Raw genomic sequence first — 17261 nt, forward strand, 5'->3', positions numbered from 1 at the left:
ATCTACTTACTTGTAATACGCCTTACACAGTATACCAAATAATTTGTCCCTGCGGTCTTTCCTACATAGGAAAGATCGAAAGACCGTTCAAGGAACGCATGACGGCCCATAGGTCATCGATACGCAAAGCATTATCTACGGGGTCCTCAGATCAGCCGGTCTCCAGACACTTTTTATTAGCACAACATCGTCTGTCGGCGATCAAGTATCGCATGATAGACCACATCCCCGCAGCTATTCGGGGCGGCAATAGGGGACAACAGTTGCTCAAGTGTGAGGCACGCTGGATTGCCAGACTGGGCACTGTTGCCCCCAAAGGGCTGAACGAATACTCGGGCATTAATGTATTATTATAATTACTATTAGAATCTGTACTAAGTTTTGCGGCTGTATTCTTAAAAAACCACCCTAGTTATAACTCCTGAGTAGTAAAAACCTGCACCCATTATCCCCTAGAGGGATAAGCACACATATGTTTGGTGATATCACTTTTGACTATATCTGTAAACTGACGCGGTGTGGACACTGCCAGTCGACAGAGCTCACATACACTAAACATTTTTATGACACATTTTTTCTACCAGAGTGCAGTGGAATTTTTTGTTATTTAGTTTTGAAGTGATTTTATTGTGTCATATGTATATTATCTGCACCATATTATAACAGTGTACCAATGTGATATCTATATACATTTTTTATTATAAGTCTACAGTATTATGTCGACCACCAGCACATTGCAGTAAGGGACAATGGTTCACGCACAGGGGATAGCAACACGGGTCCATATGGACTTGTTGGGGCTGACCCAGTACCTGGAAGCACACTCACACACGTGAGAGGCGGAGTCTAAACACCTGCCCACCCACGTGACTCACCTGGATTAGGTATTTAATCAGTGTATGTTTGTATGTATATTGAGCCTGACGATAATGCACCATGCATTGAAACGTTGCCATCTTCAATAAAAGTTTATACGTTTGAGATTCCACGTGTCTGGAGTGCTGTGTCCATCCCAAGAAGTCTATATATATATATATATATATATATATATATATATATATATACACACACACACACATACACAAACACACGCCAATCAGTCATTGGGTGGGATATATTAGGCAGCCACTCAGGTCTTGAAGCCGATATGTTGGAGCCGGTGTAATGATATGAGCAACTTTAACAAGGGATACATTATTATGGCTAGATGCCTGGGTCAGAGCATTTCCAAAATGGCAAGTCTTGTGGGGTGTTCCCGGTATGTAGTGGTTAGTAAATGAATTACCAAAACTGGTCCAAGGACAGGAAGGACAGCTGGGAAATATAATGCTGGCTATGATAGAAAAGGTGTCAGAACACACAGTGTATCGCACATTGCTGTGTATGGGGCTGCTGACTCCTGTCCAAGCACCTCCAATGGGCATGTGAGCATCAGAACTGAGTAAACTTTGAGCAGTGGAAGGTGGCCTGGGCTGACAAATACAAGCTACATTGCTTGCCTGGGGAACAGATGACACCAGGATGCACTATGGGAAGAAGGCTAGCTGGTGGACTGTAATGCTCTAAGCAATGTTCTCCTGGAAACCTTGGTTCCTGGTATTCATGTGACTGTTACTATGACCACATGTACCACTGGAAATTCAATAATCTCATGGAAACAGGCAACTTCAATCCATGAATTTGGGATATAAGGAAAGAGACAGATAGAGTAGACACTCACAGACTAACACGGACAGTCAGCCAGGAACCCATTCAGTGAGTCAGGAGGAGAGATGTGAGACAGGAGCAAGAGAGAGAACAGAACCACAGTAACAAGCAATGGGCTGGAGTGAGAAGCTGACAGTAAACATGGTAGATATGAATGTTCATTTATTGGTATAGCTATGGAATACTTAAGTCTATGTATTTATGTTAGTTTTGTAGCAGTCTAAGTCTGTCCATTGTTTAATGTTGTTTTATGTAATATAAGCAAGGAGGCGTATATAAATATATATAATAGCATATACATTAATTACTGTGTTAAAATTATTCTGTATGGTTTGTTTTGCCTGTAAATAAAATCCTCCAATTGGAGCTAAAATTACAAGTCTTGAACTCTCATATTTTGGGGATCAGGTTACGTCCAGTACTCTGCATATTGTATTGTAAAGTCTATTAGAATATAATTGCTGATGTTAAATATATATGTTATTATATCAATACCAGATATAATAGATATATTTGATATAATATTTCAATCTCAATAACTATTATTGGGATAAGAGAAATATATGATTCCTAAAACTCTACACATTGTTGCATACCAGGTGAGTGCACCCCTTTATAGCAACGGTATTCACTGATGGCAGTGGCCTCTTCCATCAGGATAATGCGCCTGGCCACACTGCTAACATTGCTCAGGAATAGTGTAAGGAACATGACATTTGGCCAGATCTGTGATTAAACATCTGCAGGATGTGATGGAAAAGCATGCTTGCCTACCTGACCCTCTCCATGCGGGAGAAAATGCTCTGTTCCTGGACTTCCCTGGTAATGTATGATTGCCATCACCTGTGGTGAAACACCTTTACCTAACTCCCCACAGGTGATGGCAATCCTACATTACCAGGGAAGTCTAGGAACAGAGCATTTTCTCCCTCATGGGGCAGTATTCAATGAAAAAGTTCTCCGTGCATGGAGAGCGTTTTATTTTGCTCTCCATGCACTCTCCGAGATTCTCCCTGTTCCGGAGCCTCCTGCTCCCACTATTCAATGTATTGAAGACTCGCCGCCACTCGCGGCGAGTCTTAACCCCTGCAGCGGACGAGCGTCCGCGGCAGGGAACTGGCAGGGAGCAGGGGGACGGAAGCAGCCAGAGAGATTATAGTCTCCCTGGCTGCTCCAGAGGAATGTGGAGGGGAGGGGGGCTCTCCGGGACCCAGGCAGCACAGGCTGCCCCCCCCTATAGCCAGCGGGGGACCCAGTATTCACTGCACCCGATCGTGCATATTAACGATCGGGTGCAGTGAATATATGAATATGTAATGAGCGGCTCGAGCGCTCCGGCCCCCTGCTGGCTGCACTGTGTAAAAAAAAAAAAAAATGTTAAAAAAATATATATTTTTATATTAAATATATATTCATGTGCTATAAGCACATGAATAAAAATAACATGCCCCTTCACAGAAAAAAAAAACTGATTTTTTTACACCAAAATTAAAAAAAAAAAACCTTTTACTTTAAAAGTTCACATTCCAGCTCCCCATAAAAAGATGGAGAATTGCTACACGGAGAGAGACGGAGAAAATCACTTAGAAAGATGGAGAATATTTCACATTGAATAGGGTTGCTCGCTTTTGGAGAGCAAAATGCTCCGTCCAAGGCGAACAAAGCACAAATTCTCCACAAAACACGGAGAACTTTTCTCATTGAATACTGCCCATGGAGAGGGTCCGGTAGGCAAGTATGTGGAAAAGCAAGCAATCCATGGATGCCCCACTTACAGGATCTACTGTTTATGTCTTGGTGTCAGATATCATAGAAACCTCCTCGGTCTTGTGGAATCCATGTCTCAAAAGGTCAGAGCTGTTTTGGGGAACTACTATATCAGGCAGCTAGAGCATAAGGAAGATCAATGCCAGCAGCAAAATGGCCAACAGGCCAAACCTCTGTGCAATAGCCTTATACGCCATGCCTTCACCATAAGTACTTTTAAATCCAAAAATATATTGGTAGGTTGATTGAATCTCACCAAAATTAACCCTATAGTGTCTGTGTGTGTGTGTGTGTATACATGTGGTAGCGAATATAGATTGTAAGCTCCACTGGGGCAGGGGCTGATGTGAATGTTCATATATTCTCTGTACAGCGCTGTGGAATATGTATGTGCTATATAAATAACTGGTAATAATTAGTGTTGAAGTTTGGAATAAAACCAGGACCGTTAGCACTTTAAAGTTTATGGACTTGCACCTTAGAGTTAACCAGATGCTGGAAACTGTTGTCTGTCTTGTGTGCAGAATATATATATATATATATATATATATATATATATATAATATTATATCATATCAGTGGTTCTCAAACTCGGTCCTCCCCACACGGTTCACGTTTTTCAGGTCACCCAACAGGTGCACTCATTACTGACTGACACATTTTTAAAAGATCCAAAGGTGGAGCTAATTATTTCACTTGATTCTGTGAGGTGACCTGGCAAATCATGCACTGTGTGGGGTCCAGAGTTCGAGAACCTGTGTTCTAGATCAGTGGTTCTCAACCTCTGTCCTCAAGGACCCACAACAGTGCACGTTTTTCTGAAACATTTTAAAAGATCACAGGTGGAGCTAATTATTTCATTTGTGATTCCGTGAGGAGACCTGGAAAACATGCACTGTTGGTAGGGTTACCACCTAGTCCCTTTAATTCCGGACACATATTAATTACACAGGTTCTGTGGCTGGCTGACTTCAAGACTCCATTTCACCTGATTTTAAACTGCCACAGAACCTGTGTAATTAACATGTGTCCGGAATTAAAGGTCCTAGGTGGTAACCCTAACTGTTGGGGGGTCCTTGAAGACCGAGGTTGAGAACCACTGTTCTAGATAAATGGCAGAATGTGACTGACTTGCTAATGCTTGTGGCAGAGGGGGCTGTATTGTGTACCATGCCCTCAAAAGTGCTATCGTCACTTATTCGTGTGCAGGCATTATTATTATTATTATTATTGCAGGAGTTTCTGTTCCGGCCATTGGGCACATCAGACAGGCTGAGACAGTCAACTGGAAGCATGAATTCAGACAAAAAGACAGGTAAGGGTTAATTCTGAAGGCAGCTATAGAGCCTGCTAGCTTTGTGAGGGAAAAAGGGAACCATAAGCACTCACCTCTACTATGTGAGAAAGTATCAGCCAATAACCTCCTAACTGCCATGTTGCAAAATGTGTTTGCAAATGACAGTTAGGAGCCAATTGGCTGGTGGTTTATCACTCCCCATTTTATCACTTTTCAACGCTTAGTACATTTCGCCCATACAGTGCCTTGGATGTGGTACAGTGAGCTGCCATGAACAGCTGCATGCATAACGAATGAAGAGATTTTCATCAGGGATTTAACCATAGGCTTCAGTATAACAGTGCACTTAATTAGATTCATTATTGTAATTAACATAAAACTACAATAATGAAAATGCCTTTTTTTAAACTCCATGTAGGAGACTTTCATTTATATAATAAAGTAATAAAGGTTAGTACCGCATATACAGACTTAGCCTGTACTATATTAGTGACGGTTACATGCACCCAAGGGTCCCCGACACCCGCTGAACCTCCGCTTACAGCCACCTGGTCGTAGCATAAAGCGGAGAATAAAGGTACGGCGGCGATTTTGTACAATATCGCGGGAAATATGGTCGCTAAGCGACCATATTGTCCACAATGGGAGTGTGCACCGGTGATATATCGCCGGGTGCGCGCTCCCGTTTTTACCCCTGTAGTGATCGCTGGTTGCAGGAACATGCTCCTGCGACCAGCTGATTACCACTGCGGCTCCCCCCGGCAGTTTCTTTTTCATCTTTGACCATCTCTGGTCGCTGATGAACAGGAGAAACTGAGCAATATATTGCTCAGCCATATATGGCTGAGCAATATATCTCCCCCGTGTGTACGGGGCTTTAGATCGGGCCAGGACCCAGCACCCAACACAGGTAGCGCACATGTCAGATCAGGGTCAGTTCAGTGAGTGCAGGAAGACTTGCATGAAGTCAGCCGGCAACACACTAGAACAGCATACCCTCCAACATGACCAATTCCATTAGGTACAAAATGCTCTGTTCCTGGACTTCTTTCTTAATTTAGGATTGCCTTCACCTTTGCTGGAACACCGGTATCATCACTGAACTAGTTCAACACAGGTGACTGCAATTATCAATTAAGAAAGAAGTCCAGAAACAGTGCATTTTGTACCTAATGGAATGGGTCATGTTGGAGGGTATGGAACAGGCATGTCCAAACTATGGCCCTCCAGCTGTTGTGAAACTACAAGTGCCATCATGGCTTGCCGTTTCGCTATTAGGAAATGCTAAAACTATGGCAAGGCATGCTGGGATGTGTAGTGGAGGGCCATAGTTTGGACATGCCTGCACTAGAATATACCCTGACCCCTATGAAAATAGAACATTTCTCCACCAACCATGGCCTTCTCTGTCATAAACAAGCTTCCTGATATTTCCACTGAGCTGTGAGGGGATACGGTCATTAGGTCTACAACAACTAGGTCGACAAGCATTGGGTCGGCACCACTAGGTCGACATGGGTCAAGGTCGACCTGGATCTATGTCGACATGGGTCTAGGTCGACATGACATTAGGTCGACACAAACATTAGGTCGAAATGGGCTAGGTAGACAGTCAAAAGGTCGACATGGGGTTTTTCACTGTTTTTTAAGCCGACATGTGCTGACAGGCGGTATTTCATGCCCTACCATCCACTAGGTCATGGTTGGAGAATAAAATCGTGTGCTCAGCATAGCGAGACAATGTGCCTGAAGCATCGCAAGCGAAGCGAGCAATGCGAGGGGGTGCAGTGCACTTCAAACTGTGTCCATGTCGACTGTGTCGACATTTGGTTAAAAAAAACAGTGAAAATCCCATGTCGACCTTTTTGACGGTCGACATAGACCCATGTCGACCTAGATCCATGTCAACCTTAACCCATGCCGATCTTGCTGCATGTTGTCGACCAATGCTTGTCGACCTAGTTGTTGTAGACCTAATGACCGTATCCCCTCACAGCTCAGTGGAAACATCAGTTACTACCAGTTACTAGTATAACAACCACTAACTAGCCACTTATCAGATTAGTGGGGTTCCTGGGACCTTGTGCAGCTCTGTGGGTATATATTGGGAAGTGGTCTGTGGGTCTTGTGGGTCATTTTGAGGCTGCACTTACTGTATTAATGACATTCATGTGTCACAGTATGTTTTATAGTGTTACACATTATACATTTTACCTTCAAATATATAATCAGATTGGGTACTCTTTACCTAGCACGGCGCCCATCGCGGCCATTGAATGCACTAAAAAATCGGGTGCGACGCGACCGACGCGATGCCCGCGATTTCCCATAGGGAACAATGTTAAATGTCTCAATTGACCCGATTTTTCTGTTCAATGTCTCAATTGACCCGATTTTTCCATAGGAAACAATGTTAAATGGCCCACAGAGGCCAAATAGGCACCCTAAAGTGTGAAATGGCCCCCACAATTGTTAACGCCACCCCACGATCAACGTGAACCCGAAGCGTGGCGAGCGCAGCGAGCCTGCGAGGGGCGGCGGTACGCGTCCTACGACCTTTTCATACCCCCACTATCCACGTCGGCGTGGAGTTGAGAATAGAATAGTGTGGCAAGCGCAGCGAGCCACCGAGCCCGAAGCGTGGCGAGGGGACGCGGATACCTGTGGAGCCCACGAAGGGATGCGTTTACCTGTGAAGGTATCCGCGTCCCCTCGCGGGGCTCGCCACGCTTTGGGCTCGGTGGCTCGCCACACTATTCTATTCTCAACTCCACGCCGACGTGGATAGTGGGGGTATGGAAAGGTCGTAGGACGCGTACCGCCGCCCCTCGCGGCCTCGCTGCGCTCGCCACGCTTCGGGTTGACGTTGATCGTGGGGTGGCATTAACAATTGTGGGGGCCATTTCACACTTCAGGGTGGCTATTTGGCCTCTGTGGGCCATTTAACATTATTTCCTATGGAAAAATCGGGTCAATTGAGGCATTGAACAGTAAAATTGGGTCAATTGAGAAATTTAACATTGATCCCTATGGGAAATCGCGGGCATCGCGTCGGTCGCGTCGCACCCGATTTTTAGTTCATTCAATGCCCGCGATGCCCGTGATTTTTTTACCTGCGATGCCCACGATCAAAATCGTGGGCGCCGTGCTAGGTAAAGAGTACCTCAGATTGTCCCTTACTACCAGGCGAGAAAGTCCATGATGGCCTCCCTGACAATGGGTGGTAATGTTATATAACGTATACAGTATGTAGAATGAATAAGGGGCAATATACGTGCGGGTGGCCTGCTCTCCTGGAGTGTGGATAAGTATGCTTCAGGCCTGACTGAAAATGGAAAAGATGGCGGCTCCGATCCGGCTGCTTCATCTCCTGCGCATCCCTGGTTAATGAATACAACAGGTACCTGGCGCGCTGAGAAAGGGACATAAATATGGATTCTCTTGTTTTATTTTAGACTAATGAAAGCAAAACTGTTCTTACAACATAACACGTTCTGTTGCTGAGGAAATTCTGTCTGCCGGGACAGAGATTTGGCCTGTCTGTGCCCCAGCTGTACACCTCACCGCCTGGAAGCATGTCCGTACAACAAGGCCTCTGTTATGTTGTGTTCTTTGCATTCTAGCGCAGACCTTTCCTTCGCCACACTTGATGTAAACACATTGTATAGGCCTGAATGAAGGTCAGGACATCGCATTTCCAGCATCCCGCATGCCTGCGCTGGGAGTAACCAAGAAACAGGACAGAATGGACCAGTCCCAGGCTGCAGATTTTTCTGGAGAGGAACTACATTTCCCAGCATGTCCTGCCAGCCAAAGCATGGAGACTCAGGAGATGCTATCCTGTGGTCATGATGCTGCTGTGAGTGCAGTATCGGTGTATCAGAATGCGTGTGTACGTCTGTGTACACAGTGGTTGCCTGTCAGGGGGGCCGCAGTAGTTGCATCAGCTGAGATCAGGTGTCAGTAAATAGCAGTGTCAGGAGAATATCACAGATCTGGAGGGCATCATACTACTGCTAACCCCTTCATTGCCTGTCCAATATCACACTACAAGCCTCCCACACCTGATCTACTGAGCAATGTACCAACAGCCCCTTTCAGAGACATGCAGAGCATTCCATCTAAATCAGCTTTACCTTCACAAATTTGCTGAGCATTGTGCTACCATCCCCTTCTCTTTCAGAGACATGCAGAGCATTGCACCTACAACTTCTTCACTTTCAGAGATATACAGAGCACTGCACCACCTACCTCTTCACATTCAGAGTCATGCAGTGCACTTCCCTTTCGGAAAGAGGTAGAACATTTCACCCCCGTCTTCAACTTTCAGAGACATGCAGAGCACTATAACACCAACTTCTTCATTTTCAGAGACTTGAGAGTATTATACCACCAATCCCTACACCTAAAGACACATGCAGAGCATTGCACCTCCAGCCCATTTACTTACAGATACATGAAGAGCATTGCACCACCAGCCCTTTTACTTTCAGAGACATGCAGATCATTGCACCACAGCCCATTTACTTTTAGAGACATGCAGAGCATTTCAACACCAGCCCCTTTACTTTTAGTTACATGCAGAGCATTGCACCAAAAGCTGCTTTCCTGTCTTTCACTTTCAGTGACATGCAGAGCATTGTATTAGATTCCATGCTACTGACAAAAAGAATCAGTACAAGTACAAGACTGCAGAGCATTGCAATAGCATCCCTTTCCTTGTGAGTGAACTGCAGAGCATCACACCTTGCCTTCTCTCCTGCAAAACATCTTTAGAACATCACATCAACAAGCTATTTTTGCTTGTGACCCATACAAGTACCAATCCCTAACCACCCGCATGTCACAGAGGCTCATCATTTTCCGATGCTGGAGACATGCAAAATAGTAAGTTATTTAACCCCAGGTGTGCCAGAGATCTACCGAATACAGAAGCTGTAATATCACTCGCTGGATGTACAGTATAGGGGCATCACTTCTCTCACAGTCGCCGAACCCAGACATGCAGAGCATTACCCATATACCTAGCAGAGAAACACATTGCCCCCTTTTTCCCCAGACCAAATCTGCAGATCATTATACCACATGTATGTGTAGCGTAGAGACTTTCGGAGCACATTACAGCAATACGGAGCTACAGAGTAGGGGCAGTGCCAACTGTCCCATAACATAAGAGACATACAGATCTTCCAGGGACTCCCTTACCACTGAGCCTGTGCATTTACACATGTGGTTCTGAGTGACACCCTTACGGCAGACGTTGGAGTACTCACTCGCCAGCATCTCCGGTTTACTTGAACGCTCCTGCGCCATCATTACTAACCATAACAGAACATCTGCCTACTCTTCCAGGGGTTGGGGAAGTTGTGAATCATAATGGTGCGCCCTCCACTGTTGTCCCTTAGACCTCTGTTCTAGCATCCCCCGGGAGATGTCCAATATAGCAGGCAATATGATATAATTAGAACGGTATTTGACTTGATGCAGAACAGTAGGAATGGTATGGTGCAGTTGCCTATACTGAGAAAATAGGGTCATTTTCAATGACAAGTTTGTATTGGTAACTATGATACGACACTGATAACAGCCCTAATCATATACCCTAACGGAGAGAACTATGGAATAATTTGTTTTATGTTTCTAGAAAAGGTGAAATTACAGTTCAGGCCAAGGGTAATTGTTTGCAGATAATTACTGGACATGTTCCCTGGCTCCTGACCCCAGACACACCCAGCAGCCCAGTCCAAGCCTGCCTAAGCCCAACTCTACCCAACCAGCTTCCAACCAGCAGGAGAGGGGGCGGGGTTACAATCCAGGTGTATAAAAAAATGTCCATTTCCAATGGCAAGTCATTCTACGCCAGAGGGTCCCAAACTTTTTTGAGTCACAGCACCCTAGAGTATCAGAATTATTTTTGAGGCACTCTAAGGCGAAGAGTTGTTATTGAGAAATTTAGGAAAAATAAAATATAAAATTAAGTAAATTGTGTTTATATGTCATCCTTAGGTTCAATTATATGGTGATGGAAAGGATTCACCATAAAGGTTTAGTTAGGTGGTGGGATTAGGGTAAGGCACTAGCGGGGAAGGTTAGGGTCAGGCTATAGGGGGAAGGGGGGCAGGGTGAGGCTGCTACAAGGGAGGGGTAGGGGAGAGGGTTAAGGTACGTTCGGAGCAAAATCACTTTTGCACATAGAAAATATTTTTTTGTAAATCCTAATAACGTCGTTCTGGAAATTTCATATATGGTCGAGTGCCCTCACGCAATCGGCGGAGTTTGAAAGTAAAGGAAAGAAGGAATATCTTGGAGTGAAAGACACTACTACCTGTGAGATTGCTTCATATCTTTGGTAAGCACATAGATATAGAAACATAGAAACATAGAATGTGACGGCAGATAAGAACCACTTGGCCCATCTAGTCTGCCCCTTTTTTTAAACATGTTACCTCAAACCATATTTGATCCTTATTTTTTTGTAAGGATATCAATATACTTATCCCAAGCATGTTTAAATTGTACTACTGTATTTGCGTCTACCACCTCTGATGGTAGGCTATTCCACTTATCTACTACTCTTTCTGTGAAGTAATTCTTCCTCACATTTCCCCTGAATCTTCCTCCCTCTAGTTTCAGTGCATGTCCTCGTGTTCTGCTGCTCCTCTTCCTGTGAAGAATGTCTCCCACCTGTACCTTGTTAAAACCCTTGATATATTTGAAAGTTTCTATCATGCCCCCCTTTCCCTTCTCTGCTCTAAAGTATACATATTAAGATCTTTTAGTCTTTCCTGGTACGTTTTGTGATGTAGGCCATGCACCATTTTAGTTGCTCTTCTTTGTACAGTCTCTAATGTATTTATATCCTTCTGGAGATATGGCCTCCAGAACTGAACACAATACTCTTGGTGAGGTCGTACCAATGACCTATACAGTGGCATTATTACTTCTTTCTACTGCTGATACCTCTCCCTGTGCAACCAAGCATCTGACTTGCCTTCTTCATTGCTTTGTTACATTGCCTACCTGCTTTTAAGTCCCCTGAAATAGTGACACCTATATCCCTCTCTTCCTCAGTAGTTTCCATTATAGTGCCATTTATACTATATTTAGTCTTTGGATTTCTGAGACCCAAGTGCATGATTCTGCATTTTTTGGCATTAAACTGTAGTTGCCATTCTCTTGACCATTTCTCTAATCTACCTAGATCCTCAATCATTTGTTTTACCCCTCCTGGTGTGTCTACCCTGTTGCATACCTTTTTTGTCATCTGCAAAAAGGCACATTTTACCCTCAATTCCATTTGCAATATCACCAATAAAGATATTAAAAAGCACCGGTCCAAGTACAGATCCCTGGGGTACTCCACTTGTAACCTTTCCCTCCTTTGACTGTACTCCGTTTACTACAACTCTCTGTTTTCTGTCCTGCAACCACGCTCTTATCCATTCAACTATCTTAAAATCCAATCCCAAGCTTTCAAGTTTATTTAACAGTCTGCGATGTGGGACAGTGTCAAAAGCTTCACTAAAGTCTAGATAAGCTACATCTACAGCCCCACCTTGATCTATTACTTTAGTCACCCAGTCAAAAAAGTCAATAAGATTTGTTTGACATGATCTTCCCCCAGTAAACCCATGCTGTTTTGGATCCTGTAAATTGCTGGTTTTGAGATATTCTACAACTCTTTGTTTTAAGAGTGCTTCCATAAATTTCCCTACTACTGATGCTTTTGTGCAGTGGGACTACATTCACTGTTTTCCAGTGCTCTGGGATTACTCCAGTAGCTAGTGACTGGTTGAATAATTCTGTTATTGGTTTTACCAGCTCCCCTTTAAGCTCTTTTAGTATCCTTGGATGTATCCCATCTGGCTCCATTGATTTATCCACTTTCAGTTTTGAGAGTTCTGTGAGGACTTTCTCCTCTGTAAATGTACTTGTCTCTCCCTCAGTTTTCTGACTATACTTGCAACTTAACTGTGGCCCCTTCCCCTGTCTTTCAGCAGTGAATACTGAGCAGAAATAATTATTAATATTATCTGCTATTACATTGTCCCCCTCAAGAAAACTTCCACTCTCTGTCTTCAGTCTAATTATTCCACTTTTTGTTTTTCTCCTTTCACTTATATACCTAAAAAAGTTTTCCCCCCTTTACCCACTGACTGGGCCATTTTCTCTTCAGCCTGTGCTTTTGCACATCTGTTTACCTTCTTAGCCTCCTTCTGTCTAACAAGATACACCTCTTTGTCCTCATTCTTCTGCGTCTGCTTAAATTTCTTAAAGGCCAACTTTTTTGCTTTCACAATACTTGCTACTTCTTTTGCAAACCACAATGGCACTAGCACTTTAAGGACAGCACTTTAAGGATTGTCACAAACTATTATATATATTTTTTTTTGTCAACACTGAAGGCGCAGAAGTTTTACCACCAAATAGACATTTCCACGGTCCTACGGAAATTAGGCCAACTTGAAAACTTTTGCTGACACAGCATATAATCTTGAGTGTTGTTTTTATATTACCTTGTATATTTATAATTTTGTCACTAAATACTAGTACTCACTAAGGGCCTTATTCTAGTTCACTCTTAGAGGCAAATTCTTTCTCAAGTGGACAAAACCATGTGCACTGCAGGTGGGGCAGATGTAACTTGTGCAGAGAGAATTAGATTTGGGTGGGGTTTTTCTTCAAAGTGAAATCTATACTGCAGTGTAGAAATAAAGCAGTCAGTATTTTCACTGCACAGAAACAAAACAACTCACCCAAATATAATTCTATCTGCACATGTTACATCTGCCCCACTTGCAGTGCACATGTTTTTTTTCCATTTGAGAAGGAATTTTCCTCTAAGAGTGAACTAGAATAAGGCCCCAAGTGAGGGTTAGCGCTCTTTGTGCACCACACAGTATATATATATATATATATATATATATATATAGCGTGGGGGGGCAGACCGGCACTCAATCCCAGACGCTTGTTCTGCTCCGGTGCCTTCCAAAACAGGGTAGATAACTAGAAGAACACAGCGGCGGCACTCGGAGACTCGTGGAAAAACAACTTTATAAAACCGTGGAGACGGGACCCAGCTGATGACGCACTTCCTTGGCGCCGCCTAGTACGGAGCATCCCGGGCGTCCTCGTGCACTGGTGTCTGGGTATGTATAAATTTGTGTCATTTGTAATGTACTTTTATCCTGATGACGGGGCATAAATAAAAGCTCCGAAACGTTGATTACTACTCCAGTGGTTTGATCGATTTATTTGAGCGAGTGCCGCCGAACGAAGTGTATATATATATATATATATATATATATATATATATATATATATATAGTACTGTGTGTATATACATATTCACGCAAAACCATAATGCAGGGGTGATACTTATTTTCTAAACACATTTATTTTCTGAATTGCTCAATAAATGTGACCTTAAATGTGTTCAGGTCTTTACCTGGGTAACACCAGTCACTAAATCATAGTTTTTTTGTTCAGAATTTGTCTGACAAAGGAATTTTTTAATGCAAAAATTCAGCCAGTTGCAAGGGGCTCAAAAAATTCCAGAACAATTGGTTAATTTGTAATCAACCAATCAGAAGCTGTTAGGTAGTGGTAGCAACACTGCGTGTGCAGATGCAGCAAGCAAAGCACCTATCAGAATCAGATATGAATTTGCAATCACCCAATCAGAAGCTCTAAGTAGTGGTAGCACCACTGTGTATATGTGTGTGTGCAGATGTCGCAAGCAAAACACCTATCAGAATGAGAGATGAATGTGCAATCAGATGCAGTTTGGCAGTGCTACAGGTCATAATTAGAGTGCATTGGCACCAGCCATCCGCAATTAACACACATCTCAGTACTTGCCTGATTATATTAGCAATGACACACCTTTATTTTAACAAATCCCCTTTTCTACCCAGCCAGCTACTCCAGTAAAAAGTGTCAAGTTCACGCAAATAAGTGCAACCCGTTTTCTGTGAGACGATCTGTGTATTTTACACTGAGCAAGCTGGTGTATTTCCAAATCCGCATCAACCCCACAGAGTACACAATTATATAAAACAATCTGCATACGGTATGTATATGAAGCAAAATCATATACTAAGTCGCACCCACCTCTGTGACATTATCTTGAAGGCATCTGGCAGGTAGCACTGTACATTCTCCATCTGGAAGGGGTCAGCATCGCAAATTTTGTCATCCGTCCGTCCATAGTTTGCGTTTTCCACCATGATAACGTCACTTCCCGGGCACCTCAGCTCGATTGGGTATCCTTCACAGGCTAACTCACGACGCATCAGCCCAAATGGAAGAGCTGCCCGACTCAGGCCTGTTGGAGAAAATACAGTGTTGTCAGTCTGGAAGTTTATTACTGAGACCATGGCAAGCTGGCAAGAAGCTAGGTATCAGTAGCATGAAATGTGGTGTGATTTCTAAACTAACATAAATATGAACATGGTAAGTTTTTGTGGACACTATCCAACTAAAGGTGCCCATAGACGGTCCATTTAATGGATCCGTTTGGGACTTATATAGTACACATCGCATGCAATGCGATGCGATGTGATAACCAGCTAGTACAAAAAGTATGTGCAGCACATACTTTTTCTACCGTACTATGAGATGCGCGGGAGCGTGCATTTCATAGTACAGAATGGATGGTCCGGGAACGGACCGTCTATGGGCAGCTTACGGACTGTTGACATAATGGTCCACACTCGCTTCACTGTGGCTTCACTCCAAACTGTAAAATTGATTTGATTTGTGATATAAAAATGCGTGGCGTAGGTTGATGATGATGACAATGCAAATCCCATCATCAAGCCCTGGGTCCACGCACTTCTCCTGAGAAGTGGGAGGGATAGGGAGTTTGTTCTACTTTCCTGGGAGTCCAGGAGAAGCCCGCAAAATTGGGGAGACAAATGCACATTTCCGAGAGAGTAAACCAGCATGCAAGACAATGCCATTGTGCCCATGAAATGTATGCAGGTTTTATTTAGCATTCAAAGTGTCCTGAATTTTGCTTTCTTTTTATGTACTTTTGTCTTTAACCACTTTTCTCAGTAAATTGAATGTAGATGAGATGTACCGGAGATATGCATGAACAAGTTGGTTGCGCAATTACTAAAGCAATGCCTAAAGGTAACATAAGATACAGCACAAGACAGAAAATGCTTTACTTGGGCTAGTTATACACCACTTATGCTGGGCATGGTAGACAAGAGCAAGTACAAATGTGGCATAGGGTTAGGTCGACAGTGAAAAAGGTCGACATGGGGTTTTTCACAGGTTTTTTTTTTACAGTTTTTAGTGCACCGCGTCCAATCGCACACTATTTTATTCTCCCACCACACCCTAGTGGATGGTAGGGCATGAATTACCGCCTGTGGGCACATGTTGGGTCAAAAAACATTGAAAAGCCCCATGTCGACCTTTTCACTGTCGACCTAACCCAGGGGTGTCCAAACTTTTTGCGACGAGGGCCAGATTTGGTGAAGTGTACATGTGTGGGGGCCGACCATTCAGCCTGACATTCTTTGAATCATTAATCACATCAGAATGGTCCCCCACTCTGCCCCCATTCACTCTATGTCCCCCATCCTGCCCCTTCACTGTATTTCCCCCAGCCTGCCCCCATTCACTGTATGTCCCCCAGCCTGTATGTTCCCCACTCTGCACCCCTTCTCTTAATGTCCATCAGTGCCTCCATTCATTGTATGTCCCCAAGCCTGACCCTCCCTCACTGTATGAATCCCATTCACTGTATGACCCCCATTCACGATGTACCCCACTCTGCCCCCATTAACTGTATGTCCCCCAGCCTGCCCCAGCTCCCCCTTCTCTGAATGGCCATCACTGCTTCCATTCACTGTATGTCCCCCAGCCTGACCCTCCTTCACTGTATGTCCCCCACTCTGCGCCCTCCCTTCTCTGTATGTTTCCCAGCCCCTTGTGCGAGCCAGAGGAAGGAGAGGCAAAGCAGGCACTGCAAGGACAGGAGATGTTTGGGCTCCTGCTAATGCCCTCCTCCGCTCTGCATGTTGCGGGAGCAAGCTTCACCTTTGCTGCCCCCCTCCCCAAACACTGCTGTCACTGTGATTGTGGAGTAGGGTGATATACGATTGCAGCAGCAGGGGTAGGACGCCAAACACATCTGACTGTGGTGGCCGGCACCTCCAGACTGCAGCAGACAGCAAGGTAAAGGCGCGCTCGCCGGGGCCCCACCTTAAGTGTCCTGTGCATCCCACATCTGATGCTCTGCCCGCTTCCAGCTGGAGGCTGTGGGCCGCTTGAAATTACAGCACGGGCCGCAATTGGCCCCCGGGCCTGACTTTGGACATGCCTGACCTAACCCATGTCGACCTAACGGTTGTGTCGACCTATACACCTGTCGACCTTGTCCCATGTCGACCTAGACACCTGTCGACCTTGTCCCATGTCGACCTAGACACCTGTTGGCCTTGTGTCATGTCGACCTAGACACCTGTCGAAC

General features: G+C 44.3%; 1 protein-coding gene across 2 annotated transcripts in view; it reads right to left on the reverse strand.

Moving 5' to 3' along the window:
* The window catches only part of ADGRL1 (adhesion G protein-coupled receptor L1), a 270982-nt gene that overhangs the window by 111708 nt on the left and 142013 nt on the right, over positions 1-17261 (reverse strand). For both annotated transcript variants that reach the window (XM_083184977.1, XM_083184976.1), the window contains exon 3: positions 14885-15098. In XM_083184977.1, coding sequence (XP_083041103.1) covers positions 14885-15098 — 214 coding nt within the window. The remainder of the gene's footprint in view (positions 1-14884; positions 15099-17261) is intronic.

Source organism: Crinia signifera, chromosome 4, assembly GCF_055691185.1.
Source record: "Crinia signifera chromosome 4, ASM5569118v1, whole genome shotgun sequence".
Taxonomy (NCBI): domain Eukaryota; kingdom Metazoa; phylum Chordata; class Amphibia; order Anura; family Myobatrachidae; genus Crinia; species Crinia signifera.